Source organism: Aulonocara stuartgranti (genome assembly GCF_965226115.1).
Source record: "Aulonocara stuartgranti genome assembly, chromosome: 3".
In the NCBI taxonomy this organism is placed as follows: domain Eukaryota; kingdom Metazoa; phylum Chordata; class Actinopteri; order Cichliformes; family Cichlidae; genus Aulonocara; species Aulonocara stuartgranti.
In genome coordinates this window covers 44,505,951-44,530,961 of record NC_138941.1, presented here as the reverse complement: position 1 = coordinate 44,530,961, position 25,011 = coordinate 44,505,951, and the positions used below count along the sequence as shown (strand labels likewise).

Here is a 25,011-nt window from a genome sequence, read left to right as displayed (position 1 = left end):
GGGGTGCATGACTAAGCATCCGTGCATGTAGCTAATGATACATTTAGAACAGTAATAACAACGCCTTTGTGGTAAACTAGTCTGCACATTAAAGACTTTATAAAGGTCCCTGTACGAAAACATTTTAAAACCAGTTTTTTTTTTTTTTATCCAAGTCTGGACTTCTGTAATTACTGTAATTACTGATATTTATTATTATTATCATCACATTGTACCCGTGCAACTTTCCATTTCCTTCTATGAAAAAGTCAATTTCATCTAATTGAAAGCAGAAACTAACTAAGTTAACAATTGCAGTGACACATTAATCTTGTGAAGCTTTTGCTATTGTAAAGTGTAGAAGTAAATTTAAATATAATTTGATATACAAAGAGGTGTTTACAAAGGTCATAAAGCTAGTTATGTAGCTATTTGGTGGTTAGTGTTTTGATATTTACATGTTTACACGTTTGAATGTTTAGACATGCATGTTCAAACCAGTAATAAGTATGTGTTATATCTACCTGGTTGTTTTCCCTGTTTTGATCTGAGTATAAGATTTCCTGGCTTCTGAGAGGCCAGTGAAGTACTCATGAGGGCGGCACACAGGAAGTGTGGGTGGTTGTTGCTGTGTGCCGAGAGTAAAGAGGCTGCTAAAAAGTTATCCGTCTTCATCTTGCTGTTCTTAATTATTCAGAGAGATTCCAAACCATCTAGTGAACCCACGCGTTACACTATGATGCAGCTTGAGTCAGGGCTGGACTGGTCTTCGGGCATACCGGGCATTCGAACATTATTCTAACAGTGACTTGTGTCGAAAACACTGCTTTATTAGATTGAGCAAGCTAGTAATGTTTAGCAAGATTAAAAAGTGTTCAGGAAAACTGATTCACAAAACTAGATGTCACAGGTGCAGCCCCCTCTCATCTCTCCAAACCTTTGGCTGCCTTCTCTAGTCTATCTGGAGCTGCTGTCCATCCTAGTGTATTGATATGAACATTTTAAAAAAGTTTATTTGAGTAAGAATTTAGCAAACATAGACAAACATCCATAAACATCGATTAAGAGAAATAGAACCTAAAAGTATTTCCATTTCCTCAATGATTGCATTGACCCATTTAGGGACGTTGTAGGGGAAGAGATGTTCTGACCTCTATGCCTTCCTTTTCCCTCTCTCTGTCTACTTCCCAAGCAGAACAATGGGTCACAGACAGACAAACCTAAGGTTACTATGACTTGAGAGTCATTTCACACATTGGGACATGTGGGTCACCCCAGTTCTGTTTGTTCCTTTTAAACTTGTAGCACATGCCCCTTCAAAAATCTCTGCACAGCCCCGCACTCAGTGTTTCTTCTTTACTCAACATTTTGGACGTCTCTGCGTTGTGGTTGCTAAGTCTGACCTTACAATAGATAGACTCAAGTTTTACATTGCAAAATGCAATGTTGCAGGCTAAATAGTTTCATGATTCCAAAAAACAACAATAAAAAACAAAACAAAACACTTTTTTCATACTTGTATTAAGTTTTGTATCAAAATTACAAAAAAATTCAATCTCAGGTTAAATTTGATAGAAAGAGCTTACACTGACATCCATCTTGATAAAAGATGAGTGTCACAATAAGCCATGTTTGCATTTATTTGCACTGCTTTCCACTCTGGATGTCTATTTATGTTAAGCTGTAAGTATAAAAGAATCCATTCTACAACTTGTTTTTTTTTCTAAGTTGTTGAATATAAACATTATTTTGTGCTAATATTGCACTTTTTTTCAGAACCAAAGAGTTTTTGAAATCTGCATAAAATCACATTTTAAATTACTTTTGAATATTACTTTAAATATTTACATTTAAAGTTCTGCTAAAAGTTCAAATAAAAAGATTAATAATGTTGAACTGTAAAATATTTTGGGTGCAGTTTATTTTTTAATACAAGTATAATAGTGTTTAGTGTTTTGTTTAGTATGAACTTTTACAACATTCAGCAAAATAAATGTAATTTTTTTTATTGATCATAAACAGACTACATCAGATTCATATCGGTGTCGGCAGATATTCAAATTTATGATATCGGTATCAGACATTAAAAGTGGTATTGTGCCATCCCTAATTTATACATCTTTCTGCATTTAATCATTAGCTATTAATAGTCTCTGGCTCTTATTAATAGGTGTCTACCTCTCCTAACCCTTAAATGGTCACAGGAGATGGATGCCCTCTCCCTGAGCTGGGTTTTTGTGGAGCTTTTTTCCTGTTAAAAGTGAACTTTTCCTAACCACCGTTGCCATGTGTTTGCTCACATTGATTGTTGGGGTTTCTCTGCATTATTGTGGGGTCTTTACCTTACAAAGCACAATGAGGAGATTGCTGTTGTGATTTGGGACTATATGAATAAAATTGATGTTAATGCTGGTAATGGCATCACATGAATCAAAGCATTTTCTTAGAGTGTCTCTTGTTGATCACAACATGTAAGTGTAGTACTACAACAGCAAAACCGTGGCATGGGAAATGGGAAACCTTGTCAGAGATTATAGCTTTTATTGCTTAATAAGACATCTTTGATCTGTCAGTCATATCAGCAATATAGCATACACATATCAGGTAGTTCTATTATTATTAGATACTTTACAATTAAGTTAAAATAGAGATTTGACAATATCAGGGAAAAATCAAACAAAACCTAATTTCTTCAATCTTAAGTGTGTTGTTGTGTTTTGTTATTGTTTTTAAAGTTTGATGTGTTTCATGGTCTCAAACATTCGTCCACTTTAGTCACATCTGTATGAAAAATTATGATCACAGTGAATCAAGGCACTAGGTAGTTCAAGCAACAACCCCATAAACACAGCTATCCCACTCATAGATCTTGTGAGAATCTTTAAGCTCAACGTTTTAGTTGTTTATGGATCACAAACCTATTGAACATAAATACACCAAACAATATGTTCCCACCACCAAAGGGAAGTAAGAAAAAACAAAATGTTAGTAGATAAAATGCTAAAGTGGCTGAAGAACAAAATCTCCTTCATGAAGGAGGGAAACTGCTGACTAAATATATGATAGTTTGCCAAAAACCAGATTTCAAATAAATACTAATTTTGTGCAACGCCTTTTATGGCTTTCTTTTTTTTCTTTTTTTAAATTTTAACAATGCATTGTGTTCTGCGTCCTGTAGACCACTGCCAATCAATCTCGTGCCGTGTCTCCTGTACAGTACAGAATGAGTTCAGGTAGTCAAATCTACATAAATCTTCGATCACTAGCAGCGTGACTCTGAAGAGCTGTCCTGTGTGTTTGTAAGTTTTCTCCCAACAAACACAAAAATGTCAAACACAACAAGAAAAGTGTATAAAGTATGTAGTGATGGGTTTTACAGCCTTAAAACATCTATAATAACTGTAAAAAATTTAAGTTGGCTATTATTATTTTTTTAACGTAACTCCCGCGATAAACGAGGGACTACTGTACCTGGTTATTATGAAAATCTTACATGAGTAAGAGATTTTCTTTCCTCCTGTACAGCCTTATATGCTTTCTGTACAGCTTCTGAAAGTGACTCTGAATCTTTAGCTGCTTCATTTCCAATTACACCTCCCATTATTCCTCCTGCAGTTGCTGCTCCAACCAAGCCTACTGCTCCAGCAGCTACTAATGCATTCTGTTGTTGTGCAGCTGGCACAAATCTGGAAAGCTTTGTTGTGACATTCATCAATTGTGGGTTCTTCACAGCTTTGATAGCAAATTCAGCCAATGTTACTACACCGAAAAAAGCACCGAGCAAGGCTCCTGTTCCAGTCCCTGCCATTTGGATCAGAAACCTACTCCTCACATTAGTTTTAGCCTGCTTTCTGATCTCTTCTGGGGTTTTATCTGGCATTGAGTGCCTAATGTGCTCTACCTGTTCTCGTATTACTGTCTCCAAATGTTGCAGCATTTTATTTGTGTAGTAACCTCCGTTTCTTTCTGCCACCATTTTTTCTATTGATTTCAGCAACTCCTCCAGCTGAAACTGGTTGCTCCTGTAGTTGTTTGGCTGGTTGTTGTTCCAGTGTTTGTTATCAAAGACGTGACACCGACCATCACACTTTGACACCAGATCACTCAGATTTTTGTTCTCACTGACAAAATCTTCAATTTTAAATTTTTTGTCAAGCTGTTCACCGTGAGTGAAAACAACGACAGCATATTTTAGAGCTTCATCTGAGAAACACTGACATATCTTAGCAATGACAGCCTGCTCGTGCTCTGTGAATTTATCCACTCGAAGCACAATGAGAAAAGCATGAGGCCCAGGAGCACACTCTGTCATACAGCTCATTATCTCAGGCTTCAGATCTTCCTCAGACCTTCCTGTGTCAAAGAAACCAGGGGTGTCGATCAGAGTGATGCTTCTTCCATTGACTGTTTTGGTTTCTGTTTGGCATTTCATTGTTCCAGAGTTTGGAGAGGCATAAGTGGCAAAGAGCTCCTCTCCAAAAATGGTGTTACCCAGGTGACTTTTCCCAGATCCAGTTTTTCCCAGCAGGACCAACCTCATCGTTGTTGAATCTAGAGGAGAAAGTTGACTCTGTTAAGTACATTTGTTTCTTACTTTTGCTGCCTTTGAAATATTTTTTGGTCATGGTTTGAGGTTTAAAATAGGAAGCAGATTTTACAGTATAGGCTTAGTCAGACACAGAGTCAATACTAAAGAATAAGAGGAGAATGCAGTTTGCTATTAGGCCAAGCTTTTGGTCGGTTATTATAAATATCCAGAGTACAACTTGTGGGTTTCAGGTTGTTGACCACTGTCACTGTTGGTATGAGAACAGATGGGTCTGTAGCAGGAGGGATAATATGAGACCTGAACATTAAATGATAATTAGGTCAAGCTTTTGTTCAGTCTTTGGAGGGTTGTCTGAATCCTCCAAACTTTCAGGTATTTGAGCTGTTGTCCAAATGCTGTGTATTTTGTACACTGTGATGGACTGAATGTCTTTTATATTCTCTAACTGATGTAGTAATTCCCTGTTGATGTTTTAGATGTTGTCTCTTTTTTAACTCGAGATTTTTAGGTGCCCGAAAAGAAAAGAAAAAACAGATAAAAAAAAAACCAGTTTTGATTCTTAGTTGTATATATTTTCCTACACTCACCTTGGTCTGGGTCTTTGTGGTGAAAATCTTCAGTGAATTTGCCATTTTGGACAGAGCCAAATGTCTGTAAAGACAACAAATTAACAGCATTAGTAACAATTTCTGTACAGTATATTATTACACATAAGAATTACACTGGGGTCAGATGAGACTGTCCCTGCTGACTGATATTGGCAAATGAGATGGTAAATGAGCTTACTATTGGAACATATTTGATTACTATATTCAGAGTTTCTTTTTTTAAGCACAAATCAATATAAGAGTTTGGTGTTGGTGGCATTCTTCAACTCTCAGCGTCGTAATTGTCAATAGTTGATTTTTAGGGAAAAGTGCTATGTCATAACCTCGTGTGTCTCCTCATCATCGGGGTGAATGACGATGCGGATCAGAAATGGTGTGATGCCTGCTCGCTCCTCTTCAAATACATAAACTTCCTCCATTAACACTCTCTCCACTTCACTGACAGGAAACTGCAGGGCCATCCCAGCACCGAGGACGGGAAGAGCGACAGATCTGAATCCTTTCTTCTCACAAGAAGATAGGATTGTGTTGATGCTCATTCGAAGAACCTATAGAACATAACAATATTGGATTAAGACAAATGGCTTCATTAAAAAATGTCCTCACAAACAGGCAGACTAATAAAATCCCTCCTTTACTATCTCACCTGGACTGCAACACCCTCTGGGTCACCATCCCAGGGAACAAGATTGAGGAAGAAGACTGCATTAGACTGAAGTCCAGGTAAGCCCTCCAGCAGTACTGAGTCACCAGGCATTGTTTCATCTTCTGCTTCCTTTCTAAACCTTGTGGTCAGCTGTGGTCCAGCTACTTCAAACAAAGCATTTCCAACACGGGTAGAGAGAGGATCATGGCCAACCATAGGAGACACCAAAGCATCCACCTAGGAGAAGAGCAGGAGATTTGGTGAGCTTAGAAAATGTGTTTTATTGCAAGGTGTTGTTTATTTTAATTACAGCAACATTTCTCACCTGTTGGCTCTCGATCGATCCCTGAATAACCTCCATGTGGACTCTGCCTCCAGGAGCTCTGGCAGTGGCTCCTCTTGCTGTATCTTCATCAGGTGCATCTATCCCTTGGAGAAGCCTGTCACATGCTTCCTGCATGGCCCTCACTGCCTCCTCTTTGTTATCAATCAGGATGATTTTCCTCAAACTTCGACCTCCCACACTGCCAAAGTCCTTCACAGCAGCAACAGTTGCCTCAGTGCACACAGTGAGAGGAACCCCAGACACACCTGAGCTGATACAAGGAATGGCTATGGACTGAAACTCCATTATTTCTGAAAACTTTAAAGCACAATGCACAGTTTTCTCCAGTAACATCTTATCTCTGTCACTTGCTTTTCCACCTACAGGCCCAACTGCATGAAGCAGTTTCTTGCACTTTAAGTTACCCCCTGTGGTCACTACTGTTTCTCCTATGGGAATTTTCCCAAAACACTTCACTAATTCATCACTCTCTCTCTGTATTTCAGGACCACCAGCTCGACTCAGTGCAGCAGCAACACCTGCAGAGTGCTCCAAGTCCTGATTGGCTGCATTTACCAGAGCATCAGCGTGTTGCTTGGTGATGTCACCCTGACACACAAACACCTGGAGCCCATCACAAAGGCTGTAGCTAGCAATGGTTGTGCTTTCCTCTCTTAAACTCAGAGATGCCATATCGTCACGTAAACTTGAAGGTTGCTCAATGTCTAACAACCTGTCATGAACCAGAGACAGTTCTCCAACAACAACAGCCATCCCAGACTCATCTGTGTACACCTTCACCTCACCTGCAGTCTGACAAGAGCTGCTGGACTGAACCAAAGCTTCAACTTTGTCAGGGTTTACCTCATGATGGCAAAAGTAGCCACCAAAGAGAGCGTCTACCTCAGCTTTCCAATCACTAACTTCATCTGCAGCACCAGGTTGAGCTCGCCTCCTGACTAAAACTCTCCCCTCCTCACAGTAAAGATCAGCAGAGCAGGCTAAACAGGCAAGCATGTTCTCAAGTTCTTGCTGAGCATGTGGACATTCTTTCAGGTAACGAAGGAGATAATTATCAACATGTAGTTCATACTCTTCATCGCTTGGTGGAAGAGACGAGGCAGCAATGTTCTCAGGAGTCTGTGATTGGGAAGAAATGCAAATGAGAGGAGGTATCAATCGGCAACAAAGACCACCTTACCTTATATATATATATATATATATATATATATATATATATATATATATATATATATATATATATACACACACACACACACACACCGTAAAAAAACCCAAAACTAAACAAACTGTAATATTCCGGCAGCTGGGGCGCCAAAATAATAACAGAAAATAACTTTCTCATAAAAATACGGTTATTTTCAGTAATGACAAAACAGTTTGTTGCCCTAATTATACATGGGATTTTGCCTTTTTCAAGTGCTTTTAAACATTAAATTAGGTCCATTTTAACATGATCAAACAATAAAATTACCTATAAACAAGGTCAATGAATGCGGCAATATGAATAATAATACTTAAATGTACAGAAATATAAAGTTACCAGTTGGTTTAAATAATAATGGACTGCATTCATATAGTGCTTTTTGAGACCCTCAAAGTGCTTTACAATTCCCTTCTGGCCATCACCAGTAGGTGGTAGGTGAAGTGTCTTGCCCAAAGACACAACAACCGAGAGTGTCCGAGCCGGGGCTCGAACCGGCAACCTTCTGATTACAAGGCAATCTGCCAATGCTTGAGCCACGATCGCCCTAAATAACAATAATAATAATTATTATTTGATGTAAAAAAAAAAAAGTTCATAAGAATAATTTTATATATTTTTCCATAGCATTACATTTGAATTTAACAGTTTCTTTCAAATAACGGACAAATATTTGTGAAATTATGATAGATTTGTGAATGTATTTTAACAATCTAAATATGCATATTTACAGACAAATACATTTAAAAAACAAGAAAATTATGTTTTATTGCATTTACAGTGATTTTACTTTAATTTACATTTGAAATGTAAAATCACAGCCTATTTATGTAGATTTAGTGATATTTTAGAAGAACAGTACAAAACTGTAAAATATACAGTAAAATAATTAGATAGATAGATAGATGCAGTGCAGTGAACATGGGGCTGCATTACATCCTGCAACACCTTGACCGCCCGGGAACTTATGCCAGGGTCCTGTTTGTGGACTTTAGTTCGGCTTTTAACACCATCGTGCCTGAACTTCTTTCCTCCAAACTCTCCCAGCTCAGCGTGTCACCAGCTACCTGTCAGTGGATCACCAGCTTCCTGACAGACAGAAAGCAACAAGTGAGGCTGGGGGAGATCACCTCTGAAACCCGGTCCCTCAGTATTGGTGCCCCTCAAGGATGTGTCCTCTCACCACTACTGTTCTCCCTCTACACTAATGACTGCACCTCCAATAACTCTGCTGTCAAACTCCTAAAGTTTGCAGATGACACCACTGTCATTGGCCTCATTCAAGATGGTGATGAGTCTGCATACCGGCAGGAAGTTGAGCGGCTGGTACTCTGGTGCAGTCAGCACAATCTGGAGCTGAACACTCTTAAGACTGTAGAGATGACAGTGGACTTCAGGAGACATCCCTCAACTCTGCTCCCCCTCACCATATCAGACAGCCCTGTGTCAACTGTGAAGACCTTCAAGTTCCTGGGTACAACCATCTCCCAGGACCTGAAGTGGGAGACCAACATCAACTCCATCCTCAAAAAGACCCAGCAGAGGATGTACTTCCTGAGACAACTGGGGAAGTACAGTCTCCCACAGGAGCTGCTGATCCAGTTCTACACTGCGGTCATTGAGTCTGTCCTGTGCTCCTCCATCACAGTCTGGTATGGAGCAGCCACTAAACAGGACAGGAGCAGACTGCAGCGGACTGTACGGGCAGCAGAAAGGATCATCAGCGCCCCCCTGCCCTCCATCCAGGATCTGTACCTCTCAAGAACCAGGAAACGGGCAGGGAAAATCATTGCAGACCCCTCACACCCTGCACACAGACTTTTTGATCTGCTGCCCTCTGGCAGACGGTACAGAAGCCTGCAGACCAGGACCACCCGACACAGGAACAGTTTCTTTCCCCTCACCATCTCCCTTCTTAACAGTTGACCTGTCACACTGCTCCCACTGCCAGACTGCAACTGCACCTTATGTACATTTTGTAGTATTCATTCCACCTCATTCATTTCTGTATTTTATGTATATAAGTTTAGATTCGTTATTTATAGTTGGTTTACATAGCTTTGTGTATGTATGTGTAATGTGTATATATAGACACTTGTGTGTGTGAGATTTACATTGCTGTGCTTGAGAGCCACCATCTACCGGAACCAAATTCCCTGTATGTGTCTGCACATATACTTGGCCAATAAACACGATTCTGATTCTGATTCTGAGATAGATAGATAGATAGATAGATAGATAGATAGATAGATAGATAGATAGATAGATAGATAGATAGATAGATAGATAGATAGATAGATAGATAGATAGATAGATAGATAGATAGATCTTACTCCAAGCTGTATAGGCTCGAAAGCCTACTACCAATTAAGCATATTAGGTGATGTGCATAGCTGTAATGAGAAGGGGTGTGGTCTAATGACATCAACACCCTATATCAGGTGTGCATAATTATTAGGCAACGTCCTTTCCTTTGGCAAAATGGGTCAAAAGAAGGACTTGACAGGCTCAGAAAAGTCAAAAATAGTGAGATATCTTGCAGAGGGATGCAGCAGTGAGCACAATGAGAAAAGCATGAGGCCCAGGAGCACACTCTGTCATACAGCTCATTATCTCAGGCTTCAGATCTTCCTCAGACCTTCCCGTGTCAAAGAAACCAGGGGTGTCGATCAGAGTGATGCTTCTTCCACTGACTGTTTTGGTTTCTGTTTGGCATTTCATTGTCCCAGAGTTTGGAGAGGGGTAGGTGGCAAAGAGCTCCTCTCCAAGAATGGTGTTACCCAAATCACTTTTCCCAGATCCAGTTTTTCCCAGCAGGACCAACCTCATTGTTGTTGACTCTAGAGGAGAACAGTCACTCTGTTAAGTACATTTGTTTCTTACTTTTGCTGCCTTCGAAATACTTTTTGGTCAGGGTTTCAGGTTTAAAACAGAATCAACAGTCAAAGTCAAACTTCTTCATATAGCACATGTAAAAACAACAACTGAGACCGAAGTGCTGCAAATTTAAAACAATCAAAAGATATAAAAGTAGGAAGATGTGATGCAATTTAAGAAAAAAAAAACCTTAATTTAGAAGACTTCAGGAAGAAATAAGGCAAATAAAAGTAGTACAAACTCATTCTGATTTAAAAGCCAAGTATAAAACTGTTTTTTTTTTAAAAAAGGTTTTGAAAGTGTCTGATGTCTGAGAGGTCATGATCAATGTTCCCTCTAAACTGCGCACGTGCGCAATTGCGCACTGCTGGCACGGTCTTTGCGCACAGAAAAAAAAATCTAACCTGAATTGAAATTAAAATTAATACTTTAACAATTCTGTTTTGCCCTGTTAGTAAGTGACTGGCTGCTCCCGTATGGGATTAGAACGATGGCACCTTATCCCATAGTCCAGCCAATGATGCGATTCACATTCGTATATACGCAGCTAATCAACGTCATTGACAGGCTATGACAGCGTCCTTATGTGCCGACACCAGTGTTTTAGCGAGCAAAGCGGCGTGGCTGATGATGAGTGAAGCCACGTTAATGACAACGTGTACAACCATTGGAGATATGAGCAGGACAGACGGAACAACTGACGGAAAAAGACTTTATACCAGTTTTTAAATTGTGTTGATAGGCCACGTAAAACCAGAGTTATGATAAAAAATATATGCAGTGTTTGGTTTTCTTCCTGAATACTGTCGTTGTTTATATTTACTGTGGGAAGAAACGGTAAAATGGTGTTTTATAAGGAAAACGCTCGAAAGCGCTCTCCGCCTGTGAGCAAAAACAAACCTCCCGCCCCTCCAGCCTTTCCTATTGGTGGAAAAAATGTACCATGTCGACCAATCAAAAATGATATGGCAACATGGCAATTAGTTGTTTAGGGAGGGGGGGAGTTTTAGGAGTGACGGCGGTGTTTTGAGATGTGAGAAATTTGCGATGTTTAGCGCAAATCTTGTGTAGTTAGTGTGTAGTGTAGTCAATAGTTTTGTTGTGTGTGTCAGAACAATGAGGTGACTGCTGAATGTTACAGGTGTTACAGGAGTGATACAGCTCCTGTTGTCAGGCCTGCAGGTATCAGGCTGTTGTTCTCCTTTATCTCATAGTGGACAGAAATTATTTTTTGGAGCGGCACAAATAATTTGTGTGGCATCAAATTTGATGCAGAACAGCTGATTGTTCTGTAAATAGTTTGAAATGTTTATTTTAAAAAATGCCTTGGCTGCATTTTTAGGTAAACAGTGCGTGCCAGTTAGTAACTGTGTTGTAGCGTTTTGGACCAGCTGCACTCGGCTAACTAATTACAGACTGAATCCTGAATAAAGACTATTACAAAAGTCTCTGAAATGGAAAAATGGCTTCACTTTTTTAAGTAGCCGGAGATGAAAAAAAATAGTTTTGATTACAGCATTGATCTGTTTTATCAAGCGTTAGATTGATAAACAGATAGATAGTCAAAAATCACTCCTAAGTTCCTCGCAAAGGGTTTTTTTAATCAAGAGCCAAAGTCGTAGTGGTGACAGGGAGCAAACACAATAACCTCTCTTTTCTGTTCCTTTTAATTAAGAAAGTTTAAAGCCATCCATGCGTTAACATCCTCCAAACAATCTAGTAGAACCTTTGGAGGACTCACAGATTTATGTTTCAGTGGCAGGTAAATTTTTTTTGTCTACATAACAGTCAAATGTGATGCCATGTTTTTTTTTTTTGTTTGTTTGTTTGTTTTTAGGTTGAGCCCATAGGGAGCATGTAAATTCAAAAAAAGGGCTGGGCCAAGAATGGACCCCTGGGGGACCCCACAAGAAAGTGAGGTTTATGAGGGTGATGTATCCCCTGATCTGACAGAAAAGCTTCAGTTGGACAGGTAAGATTTAAACTTTTCCAATGCAGTCTCTTTGATTCCGACACAACGTTCAAACCGAGAGATAAGAATCCTATGAGCTACAGCATCAAAGGCAGCACTGAGGTTTAATAGTAATAAAATGGCAGAATCTCCCAAGTGTGTAAAAGTTAAAAAGTCATTACAAACTTTTAAAAGAGCAGTTTCAGTGCTGTGGTGCGCTTTAAAACCATACTGAAATACTTCACTAATGCCCTTTTTATCTAGAAAGGTCTGGAGCTGAAGAATGACAACTTTCTCCAGGAGTTTAAAAAGAAAAGGTAATTTAGAAATTGGTCTGTAGTTGGATAAAACTGGTGAATCCAGGTTTTGCTTTTTAACAATAGGTTCCACCACAGCATATTTAAAGTCAACAGGGACATACCCAAACTGAAGACTGCTATTGATAATAGAAACCAAACTCATACCCACAGTGTCAAAAACATATTTCAGTCAGCGAGATGGAGCAATATCCAGAGTACAACTTGTGGGTTTCAGGTTGTTGACTACTTCATTCAAAGTGGTCAGAAGTGGTCAAAAGCAGCCAACGTTGGTGTGTGAACAGATGTGTCGGTATCAGAAAGGATAATATGAGACCTGAATACTAAATGATAAGAGGAGAACATTGTTTGCTGTTAGGTGAAGCTTTTGGTCAGTTTTTGGAGGGTTAATGCAAGACTGTCTGAATCCTCCAAAATACTGGGTGTTTGAGCTGTTGTCCAAAGGCTGTCTATTTAGTATCATTTGATGGACTGAATGTTTTTTATATTCTACATCAGATGTTGTAATTTCCTGTTGATGTTTTATTATGGTCTCTTTTTTAAAAGATTTTTTTTTAACAAAAAGAATCAAATTATTATTTATGTTTAAAAAGCACTGTCTGGATTCTTATCTGTGGATATTTTCTACACCTACCTTGATCTTGGTCTTTATTTTGAACATCTTCAGTGAATTGTTTATTTTGGACAGAGCCAAATGTCTGCAAAGACAACAAATTTCCAGCATTAGTAATGATTTCTGTATATACTGTATATATTGCAGAGGAAACAATAGCTGATTGGTTAATGATTGTGTATACAGTATGTTTCCAAGTTAAAGTCAAATCAGGTTTGTGAAGCCTCCTGAAGCCTTGCTGCTTTGAAAAATAAAATATGAAGGATAAACCAAATATTGGGGTCAGATGAGACTGTTCCTGGCGACTGATATAGGAAAATGAGCTTTTCCAATTGTGAGATATTTGATTATTATATTCTGAGTTTAAGATAAGGAATGGTGGCATTCTTTAACTCTCAGCATTTGTCAGTAGTTGATTTTTAGGGAAAAAAATATTTCCATTACCTTGAGTGTCTCCGCGTCATCAAAGTGAATGACGATGCGGATCAGGAATGGTGTGATGCCTGTTCGCTCCTGTTCAAATATGTGCATTTCCTCTGTTAACACCCTCTTCACTTCACTGTCAGGAAATTTCAGAGCAATCCCAGCACCAATGACGGGAAGAGAGACAGATGTGAATCCTTTTGTCTCACAGGAAGATAGGATCTTTCTGATGCCCATTCGAAGAACCTATAGAGGGTAAAAATACTGGATTATGGCAAATGACTCCATTAAAAGTGTCCTCACAAACAGGCAGTATAATAAAATCCCTCCTTTACTATCTCACCTGGACTGGCACGCCGTCTGGGTCACCGTCCCAACGAACAAGATTGAGGAAGAAGACTGCATTACATTGAAGTCCAGGTAAGCCCTCCAGCAGTACTGAGTCACCAGGCATTGTTTCATCTTCTGCTTCCTTTATAAACCTTGTGGTCAGCTGGCGTCCAGCTACTGCAAATAAAGCATTTCCAACACGGGTAGAGTGAGGATTATGGCCAACCATAGGAGACACCAAAGCATCCACCTAGGACAAGAGCAGGAGATTTAGTGGGTTTAGAAAATGTGTTTTATTGTGAGTTGTGATTTATCTTAATTACAGCAACATTTTTCACCTGTTGGCTCTCGATTAGTCCCTGAATAACCTCCATGAGGACTCTGCCTCCAGGAGCTCTGGCAGTGGCTCCTCTTGCTGTATCTTCATCAGGTGTATCTATCCCTTGAAGAAGCCTGTCACATGGTTCCTGTATGGCCCTCACCGCCTCCACTCTGTTATCAAACAGGATGACTTGGCTCAGACTTTAACCTCTAACACTACCAAAGTCCTTCACAGCAGCAAGAGTTACTTCAGACTCTTCCCAGACTCATCTGTGTACACTTTCACCTCACAGTCTGAGGAGAGCTGCTGGACTGAACCAAAGCTTCAACCTTGTAAGGGTTTAACTCATAATGGCAAAAGTAGCCACCAAAGAGAGCGTCTACCTCAGCTTTCCAATCACTAACTTCATCTGCAGCACCAGGTTGAGAGAGCCTCCTGACTAAAACTCTCCCCTCCTCACAGTAAAGATCAGCAGAGCAGGCTAAACAGGCAAGCATGTTCTCAAGTTCTTGCTGAGCATGTGGACATATAGGTAACTAAGATAATTATTAACATGTAGTTCATACCCGTCATCGCTTGGTAGAAGAGACGAGGCAGGAATGTGCTCAGGAGTCTGTGATTGGGAAGACATGCAAATGAGAACAGCTATCAATTTGTAGCAAACCCCTGCTTACATTAATATTATAATAAAATGGACAATGTTCATTTCATATGGATGCATAAAACTATTAAAAACCTAGATAAACAAAAACATGAAATTTACCTCTGCTGGATTGGAAGTGGGGGTCATGAAGTGAGAGGAGGTAGAATTTTGAAGACTTTCTCGGACAGTGAACACCAAACGACAATCTTCAATCTCCAAAACATGCTTTGATCTCTGAAGGACTCTCTGCTGATCTGTTGACAGATATCTCAAATTACAGACTGAATTTATTATATAACTTTAACTCTTTCTTTTTGTTTTCTTTGCCCTTCTTTGTTTTTTTTTTTCCTCCTCTTTTCACCCACTGCCAGTTTGGTAGAAACTATAATTCAGTGGTCAAATCAAAATCAAATCAAATTTGTTGTCACACCACATTACTGGTGCACTGGTACAGCACATGTGAGTGAAATTCTTGTGTGCAAGCTTCACAAGCTACCAAATCAGTACATAGAACATATGAAGTATGTCCAACACAATATATTGCTGACTTCTGCTTTAAAGCCTTTGCAACTCATTTCACTTTATCTACTAAAACACATTCAAACAGAAAATACAATAAAAAAAACTGTATTTGCAATAATATCGTCATCTCATAGTAGCTCTCTCCCTCTAAACAGCCCACTCACAGAGGAAAGAGCTCAAATGTGACGGTGGGAAATCAGAGTTTCCCAAATTCCCTGAACTCAGCATTGAGGCAGCTGCTGATCACCGAAAACGAAACGTAACGTTGCGTAACAAGTTTCGGTTTCCAGACTAACGTTTGGTTTACGTTTCCTTTCTCACTACTCCCACCCACAGCTGTACTTCAACGGTGAAAATGTAATATTTCTTAAACAGCTGAAACCTTTCTGTTACGGCTATTTTAGCCGAGAAATGATAATAATAATAATAAATAAGATATTTCGTGCATAAATAAATCTATTTATTATATATATAAAATATATATTTTAATAATAAATATAGAATATTTAGATATCTTAAAAGGCATGATAAACTTACCTTTTTTATTTTGGAAAACCACGCTGTAGACGTTTGCGTCCACTCTCGTCAGTTGTCCGCAATCTCCTCCGCCTGATTTGCGACGATTACGGAAATAATTTTGTAATCTCGTCAGATGTTCTTTTTTAAGACTCTCGCACTCAAAGAAAACCGGGTGCTGGTAAAGATCAGCCATCATCCCGCTGTAACTGAACCAAACATAAGCAGCGATTTGTAAGAGCTCAGCACGCTCGGATCGGAGTAAAGGAGTGATGATCCTGCATGGCTTCCTCCGACAATCGTGTTTGTGCGTCACATGACCAAACAACAGCGCACGCCCAATGATGAATTTACAACAGTGATAACTCCTTTTTAGTAACTCAGTCTACAAGACGTTAGAAAGCTCACAGTAAACATCTTAAAACGAGTTTTCCTCTTCCAAGTCTTGTTTTTTTTTTTTTAATAAATGCCTCCGCCTCTGTAATTAGTGATTTTGCTTATGAACACTTTGGAATACTGATTGTTCACAAGAGCCATTACCAATATTAGACTAACAGCAGGCTACTAAAAAGACACGGACAGAGGTAAACGTGGCAGGTTTTACATAATAACATGGCACATGTCAAAATAGATTACACTGCAGATGTCAACATGTTTGAAAAACAATAATGGTCTCGCTTTATAAAAAACTATATTTTCAATACATGTGACTTTGAGTTCAATTCAAATCTAGCCTTGGGACATATGTCTTTGTACTCATGTACTAGGCGTACTCCTGCCTTTGTCAGTAGAAGATTATACATTGCTGAAAAGTGACGTGTGATTTTTTTATGACTTATATCTTTGCTTATTTTGACCGACTAGTCAAGAGGATTAACAACAGGCGTTGCATAAAAGAAGTGACCTGCTTTGAAAGTATCTTGCAATGACTGTTTGCACCTACATTGTAACCAATACAGTTCTTTTTGGACTCTTAAAATATCTAACTGCTTTTTACACTTACTGACAGCCTCGAGACCAGATCTCTTTTGAAGAAGACATTTTTAATATAACATGACACTTTACTTGGGAGTATATGAAGTCACTTTGTCAAAACTGCAGCTTCTAACTTGTGATAGGAACATACTTTGGCTCAAAAAGACTGGATATCATTAATGAGAGACACATTTGACAGATCATGGACAAACAAGTCATTCACAACAGTTTAAATATTGGCAATCTTTATTTATTGATTTTTAGCACAACCTCAGATAAACAGGAAAGGAATCCTATGAAAGCAGTCTAAAAACAGTTAAATTAAAAATACAGGACCATTAATTTGACAAACCTTAGAGAAATGAGTGCAGTACCTTTGGAAAAGTGTCACAAAAGCCACACTAACCTTTATCCTGCTTTCCCATCTTCTAGACTTTGGTCATAGTGCAATACAGCATCAATGTAGCTATAGCTGACTGCAAAGCTGACTTCATCTGAACCCATTCATCATTAGTACAATAAGCCCTGTGCGCAGTATGTTGTCAACTTTATCCCCCCCCCAGAAATTAAAGAAGTAAAATGGAAAGAAAACAATGAAGTACATGCAAGTGAAAAAGTCCATTTAAACTCAATTTAAAAAAAACAAACAAAAAAAAAAAACAAACACCTGTTAAGAATAGATTAATTAGAGCGGAAAAAAAACCTTATAATTTCAATGTCCTTTGTCACAGTGGAGCACCTGGGTCACCTTTCAACAGCCAAACAGTGCGAGTCATTCAGCAAATAAGTGTCAAGTTCAATGTGCTCACAGGTTTCTTCACTGCTTATTTTAGGTCTTGAAAGACATTAGTCAACATGGTAGAGGTGAAAAAGTTGGCATCACAACTTCTTCACTTCTGCATAACAGCCAGAGCTTCCTTCCTTCAGCTCAAGGCCAGGATAGAGAGGCTGAGTGAATACTGTGCACACTTTGTGAAGCAGAGTCATGGTGTCAGAGATGCTGTAAAACGACAGAGTACCTGACCTGTAATCCAGGTACACTCCAATCTGAGAGGTACGAGGACCTGACACCGCCTTGGCTACTGAGTCATGTCTGAAAGTATATCCGTTTGCAGAGCACTCCAAACACCAGGACTTGTCATTCTTCCCAAATTCTGAGTCGAATGATGTCCGGCTGATGTTTTTGTAAGACGCTGCCACTGACCAGGCGCCACCACTCCAACTGACCTCCCAATAGCACCGCCCTGTTAAACCCTCTTTGCACAGCACCTGCTTCACACCTCCAAACCTGTCCGAGTGAGATAAATGAAAATGCTCATAGCAGCCACTCGTCACTCGTTTTGATTGCCGTGAAATGACAAAGTATTTGTTGGCCGAGTTGGGATCCAGTGTTAGAGGACAGTGATCTGATGGACAAGCAAACCAGGAATATCATCAGCCTTCTAGTATTTATTAAGTGATTACTTCATTTATATAATGATCTGCCTTAACGGTTTTACTTACAGCGCAATAACTCTCCCCTGGTCTTTGGCACAGGTGGCAGCACAACATCTGTAACAGACACTAACAGGGAAAAGAAATATATATAAAAATAGAAAACAGAGGAACTGTATTCAACTATTTAATATTTCCTTCAGGCACCTTTACATATATATATGCGCACCTGTAGCAGAGATCTCAGGCCATGTGGTCTGCTGAAGGTTTTTCATGTCATCTGCCAGGTCAGACACATAGTCAGTCACCGTTTTCATCGAATGTTTAGGACGAACAACAGCGCCTCTTGGCAGGTCTGGCGATTCACATGAGATTGAGAGAGACTTGAAGATCTAGAGGAAAAATGACAAGTCAGAACAGAAAAAGTATATTAACTGCATGTTACATGGAACATTCTGTTTCCATTCATTAAAACAATTCCAGGGACATGACACTTCCTAATGGGAAGTGTCATGTCCCTGCTGCCAAGGTGAGAGTGTTTTTAGAAGTCTTTCTAGCATTGTTCTCTGGGAGTTTTAACTGAAAACTACTTGATCTAGGTGCTTCAAATCTGGGGTGGGGGCGTCTCCTGCACTATGGCTCTGCAAATTAACAGATTTGGAGGCCTGCAGAAACTGCCATGTTGCAGATAGGAACCTGACATGTTTATCTTTCCGTATATAAAGGCACACAATATTCCCAAAGTCCAAATCAGGCAGCTGGTTTCACAGATAATATAGCCAAAATATGGAAACATGGGTGTAATATTCTCTAGCACATTTTACTAATACTTGTGTCTTGCAGCTATAGATGCTTGATTGATTCTGAATTGAAATAATAAAATGTGTACGAGGTGAAAATTATAAAAAGAAAGACTGGTTGGTCTAGAACACAACTTTTACCTGAATGAAATGAATATGGTCAGCTGTGTGAGAAACCTGCTCCACATCAGCATCTCTTCTCCTCAGCGTGGCTATCTCCTCCTTCAGCTGCATCTGCAGATCTTCTGCCTCAGCTATTGCAGTTTTCCTCCGAGCTTCAATCAACTCCTTCATTAAAGCACGTCGTTTTTGGATGGAGGAGATCAGCTTGTCAAAGAGCCTGTCATTGGACGTCACAGCAGTCTGACACCAAATCTGTTTATATATAATGTATAAAGAAGGTTCAATTTACAATAGATGCACAACATAGCAGAAAGTTTTCTAGATTCACTTTGTTCCTGGCAAAAACATATGAACATAAAATAAATTCAAACAAACATAACCAGTGTATTAAATACACCAAAATGCAGGAATACGTGTTGCAATTACAGACCGTCATGCTTATCAGCTCTCACTGCCAGATGTCAGAACCTGTACAAAAGACACTGCTGTGGTCAGAGCAGAAACATGTTTTCCAGTCTTATTTCCACACCTCGAAGTCCTTCACAGCTTGGACCAGCTCATTCAGCTCCTCTTGTCTCTCCTGGAATCTCCGCTTGACTGCACTCTGGATCTCACCAAGTTTTACCTGTAAGAAGCAACCACGAATGTGTCATTGTGAATATTTCAGTCACAGGAGTCAAATTCAACCACTCTCCAGATTTACATTGGCTTTTTGTCTCTACCTGTTTATCAGCCCTTTCTGCTGCAGCTGACACTGTTGAGTGGCGCCTGTGATCGTCCAAGGTGCACAAATAGCAGATACACCTTCGATCAGTCTTACAGTAAACCTCCATCAGCTTGTTGTGCTTCGCACATATTTTTTCCTTAAGTGGCACTGTAGCAGACACCAGCTGGTGAAGCTTCAGCACAGGAAAACTGTGGTGAGGCTCAAGATGAGCAGGACAGTACGATGCCAAGCAGGTCAGGCAAGACATGCTGGCTTTGTTTCTTTTGGTCCCACAACAGAAATCACAGGCAATGTCTGTTGGTCCTGCAGGAGCAAGAGAAGAAGCTGGACGGGCCTGTTGGGTTACTGTCCTCTTCAGCTTCTCTACAACCTACAGTGATCAGATAAAAGCGGTCAAAGGTTTTGCACAACAAACAGAATCGAAACTATAGAAAAATGTGTTATTTATTTTAAGACAGCACTATCATTTAGATAGTGCTGTCTTTGCTTAGGCTGCTGCCCCCGCGACCCGGCCCCGGACAAAGCGGATGAAGACGGATGGATGGACTATCATTTAGAAAGCATGTGCTATGATGATAATATAATTCATTTAAATATTTTAGGGGTAACAAGAGCAGACAATGCAAACACCCACAAGAAAATCTAATGACATGCCAAAGAAAATATAAAATTATGATTACTGGACACTTTATGAGGTGCATCTGTTCATCTGCTTGTTTCAACACAAATATCTAATCAACTAAACACATGGCAGCAACTCGCTGCGTTTAGGCATGTATACATGGTCAAGATCACCTGCTGAACTTCAAACTGAGCAGATGATCTGCAACAGCCACTTCCACAGCAAAGAACACACAACTCAGGCCAGAATTCACACACGCTCACTAAAATTAGACTACTGAAGAAGATTGTCGCTGGTTCTGAAGAACACATTTCTCCTGCAACTTTGGCATGAACAATATAAGAGCATGGATCCATCCTGCTTTGCATCAGTTCCGGTTTGTGTTAGAATGCTGTAGAGGCGATATCCTCTAGCACACTTTGCCTCCCCCAGTCCAAACACCACAGTCTACCAAAGTATTGTTGCCTACCATGTCCATCCTTTTATGACCGCAGCATGTCATCTACTGATGGCTACTTCCAGCAGGCTAACACACCATCTCAAAGCTCAAATCATCTCAAACTGGTTTCTTAAACATAACAATGAGTTCACTGTACTCACTTATACCAGCTGCCCTTCCTGACTCAACCCAAAGGGATGTGTCTCAGACTAGAATCAAACCAAGCAAACCACCACACCATTAATGAAAATCTGTTTATAAATGTTGTAAATGAAAACAAACTAGAAATTGGATAACGATAATATCAGAAAGAATAATTTAGAAAAAGAAAAATATTTCTCATTAAGTATTTCTCTGAGCTCCGAGTATCTGAACTTTAGTTAACTTGCTACGTTTTATTGTCATTTTATTTATTTTTATTTATTTTCAAAAGCAGCACCGTGGATGCATCACCTCAGCCAGCATGTTGTTCCTCCCGAGGACAGGCCTTGGGCTGAAGGCCTCCCTACACTGAGGACAGCTGTACGTTCCCTTCTCCTTTTCCTGGTCCCAGCACCCCTCGATACAGCTTCTGCAGTAAGTGTGTCCACACTGGATGGTGACGGGATCTTTGAGCAGGTCCAGACATACCGAGCAGTAAAACTGATTCGGCTCCAACTCGACGCCACACTGCGGCTGCCACTTCTCTGCCATTTGGATGAAACCCACGTGAAGAACACTTCTCGTTTTCTCTGAAAAAGCGGAGGTTTAAAATCTTAGCGTTTCCGATTCATCATTACTGTACAATTTATATACTGTGGGAGTTACGAACTAGCAGATGCCACCGATAAACTGCAGATTACGAAAACTTGTACAGAAAATAAAAATACCAGGCTCGGCAACAGACCACGTGAACTGGACGGACACTCAACATTTAACAAGGAGACAAATTGGGTTGCAGAACCAGTCACATTTTTTTTTTCCCCTGGTGGCCCTAACCCTCTTCAGTACATGCTCTACTAATACACTGTCTGTAATATGAGACCCACCAAATCAAAAGCGCAGTCCATTGACAGGAACCGCAAATAGTCGCACCTTATCTAAGAAACACTGTAATCAATTCACCTGTGAGCCAAGCGCGGCAAACAATCCGGGGTCTCAACACTGATTGGTGCTACGTGTCATGCGTAACAAGGGTGGAGGTGGCGCAGCAGCATCAGACCACAAAGAAGTTGGTCCGCAAAGCTGGGCGTACTAACCAAAACAAAAGTCGATACAGACGTATTAAAACGCTCTTCTTCAGTCGAGTTTAACGGCAGCTTGTATCCAAAACTGTTGCATTACTGCCATCTTATTAAAACACTCCTCCGAAGTGCGGGGCTAAATACCCAGGTCACGTGACTACGACTAAACGAGGTAATGGGTACCTGCTGCTTCGACGCATGCCAGAGACATTTGGGGTGGTCTCCGCAATTGTTTAATTATTTATTTGATACTACCGCTTCTATTTATTACACATGCTCGAAAGAAAACACCATCTCTCTCATTATTATTTTTGCTGTGGATTGTAAAGAGCCTTAAAAACAGCTGGAAATCTGTGTGGTTATGTCATCAAACACGCAGACTTTTCTCTGTATGTTTTACTTTATAAATTGATTTATTGTGAGCAACACGAATGTTGCTGAAGCACATTGATCACCACAGTCACATCCTGCTGTCTGCAACGGTCTCAATACCTTCTCTCTTGTTTGTGCAGGGATTTCTCCAAAACGTGCTGATCATAAGTATTGTGCAGGGATTGTCTCTGTCACTGTTTCACAGAAATCTTTCAAACTTCTACTATATTTACAAAAACAAACAAAAAACAAGGTTATTTAGTTTAATTGTAACATTTAATGATTAGTGTCTACATTTTTTACAAAAAATAAAATAAAACTGCGGAATAACACGTATATGTCAAACAGCTAACATAACATCAAAACATTTAATAAAAATGACTTGACACAAAATCTGTTCAGACGAACAACAAGTAGATCACACGTCCTTTGCTGCCTGTTGAGATGAGCCATCTCAGTAAATTCAATCAAGAGTTGAAGAGTTTTCTTAAGTAGAAATGATGTTTCTCATGTAGCATCAATGGTGAACTTTCTTGATCTCATCTGTTTGTTTAGCAGCTGGCTCGTATCTTCTGGATCATTTTTGTAGCTTGCAGTCACTTTAACTGAAGATCTAATTTGTAGACTTTTAGAAGTTATCCTGCTTTGTCTACATTGTGGCTGAATGTCAGGTAGTTCTGTAATCTACCAACTTACATGCTGTTTGCTTGCTCTGCAAAACAGATTAAAATGTAATTACTTTAGAGGTGGATGCAACTATTCAATAACTGATAGGGAAGACAAAGAAAGTGTGTTTATAGGACACAATTCATACGCAAATGGAATTTCTTGAGTTTTACCTTAAAGGAAATGACCAATGTAATTGTGAATAAGCAATCAAAAAAAGTGGGGAGTGCTGAGAAGCTACAGCTGGACAGAAGGAGAGTGAAATTGCTTCCTCACAAAGTTTTGTTGATTATTGTTTATAGATTTCTTTCCAGTGATATGAGGTCTAGCAGGTGTGTAGGGGAGACCGGGGATAGTTGTAACATTTTTGACATTTCTGTCTGTAAATTGGAGCTCTTTTAAGGTAGTGGATTCAAAATGTAATGCAAAGTATTTACATGTCTCTGCTATTAAATAGTGCAGATATTTTCTCTGCAGCACAATTACCCATTGCATGGTATGGTCTCAAACACGAAGAGTGAAATGTTACAATTAACCCCATAGTCTGGGTTAGTTGTAACATATCCTGGGGTAAAATGTAACACAATGAAATAAGGGTACTGACAAAACATTAACATGTAATCTTTGTTTATTCAACGCATGAATGCACTTACATCCATTTATGTAGCTACGTGTGTGTGTGTGACAGAATGCAGAAATCTAGCTTTTGAACATATTCCAACCCCCCAAAAAAGACAAATTATGGAATTTTCTGCAACTGAATATTTCATTCATTTTGGTTGGTTTTCCTTGAGTTTGGCCTCATTGGCTCAGTGGGCATTAAAACCTACAACTCTTGCACCAATTTTGAACATAACAATGAAGCTGAAAAAATGTAGTTGTTCACCAGCATCGCAATTCCATTACTTTTTATCCTGGCTTACCTTGGTGTGGTTTGCAAAGTGCTTCAGAAAGATGAGGAAATCTGTTTCTTGCACCCATCCTGATTTATTTCCACTACCAGTACTTCCTACTGGTCCATCTCTGACACAGTGGTCTGCATAATGTATGTGTGGGAACACAAACAGTGGAGGAATTGTGTTGCCAATGGCATTAACCGCATATACAAAAGCGACCAGTGAACCTCTCTCTGCTGATGTCGTTGCCCCAACTTGTTTAATATAAGTTAAAGTAATAGTGTGGTAAGTTTTAACATCTGCGTTATTGTTACAACTAACCCAGACTGTTGCTGTTACAACTGACTGACTCCTATAGCCATGAACTAGCTAACATTACAGCCAACGGCTAAAACATTAGCACTAAAGACCTACACAGAATATATCCCCATAGACATACAAATAACATAATTCAAGTTTGATGAGTTTAACTGCAAAGCAGATAATGCTATTAAACATTGAAATAAAGTAGAAAAACTTACTTTTTGGCATACAAATTACTTTTTTTCATGTTAAATTGTCTGTGTTTGACGAAATGTGCTGATTTTTCACATGTGATAGCAGAACTGAATTGGGCATGCACAGGATGAGTCACATCATTTGAAACTTAGCCCTGATTGGAGAAATTGGAAGTGTTACAACTATCCCCGGTCTCCCTACTCAAACTTATTTCAGAGGTATTTTGATCATTCTTTTGTTAGGAAGCAGAAGTTCTTCCAAGGTTTTCTGTAACTAATGGAGTCAGTGTAATGACATGACTACACATGCACACAGTGCACTGACAGTATGTGTAGGAAATCACAGTATTGTAGGGTGGCACAGTAAATATGCAAACTCGCATATAGAATA

General features: G+C 39.5%; 2 protein-coding genes across 4 annotated transcripts; both read right to left on the bottom strand.

Moving 5' to 3' along the window:
• Window positions 1-2,019: 2,019 nt before the first annotated feature.
• LOC309701953 (uncharacterized protein) lies at window positions 2,020-16,175 on the bottom strand. Its single transcript, XM_082526305.1, has 7 exons — window positions 15,868-16,175; window positions 14,929-15,062; window positions 6,108-7,247; window positions 5,783-6,019; window positions 5,460-5,684; window positions 5,116-5,179; window positions 2,020-4,530 (listed from the first exon to the last, which is right to left on the bottom strand). The coding sequence occupies exons 1-7, from the start codon at window positions 16,043-16,045 to the stop codon at window positions 3,458-3,460; spliced, it is 3,051 nt and encodes a 1,016-aa protein (XP_082382431.1). The 5' UTR covers window positions 16,046-16,175; the 3' UTR covers window positions 2,020-3,457.
• Window positions 16,176-17,049: 874 nt separating this feature from the next.
• On the bottom strand, window positions 17,050-22,303 carry LOC309701955 (tripartite motif-containing protein 16-like). 3 transcript variants are annotated; one of them, XM_082526308.1, is made up of 8 exons: window positions 21,995-22,303; window positions 21,420-21,697; window positions 19,901-20,275; window positions 19,708-19,803; window positions 19,197-19,430; window positions 18,485-18,647; window positions 18,325-18,384; window positions 17,050-18,227 (listed from the first exon to the last, which is right to left on the bottom strand). In XM_082526308.1, exons 2-8 carry the CDS (start codon window positions 21,657-21,659, stop codon window positions 17,701-17,703), a joined length of 1,695 nt encoding a protein of 564 aa, XP_082382434.1. In that variant the 5' UTR covers window positions 21,660-21,697; window positions 21,995-22,303; the 3' UTR covers window positions 17,050-17,700. The 3 variants fall into 3 exon arrangements, with proteins under 3 accessions (XP_082382434.1, XP_082382435.1, XP_082382436.1); XM_082526309.1 differs by having other exon boundaries at window positions 22,071-22,303; XM_082526310.1 differs by lacking the exon at window positions 21,995-22,303 and adding an exon at window positions 21,836-21,988.
• Window positions 22,304-25,011: the final 2,708 nt, after the last annotated feature.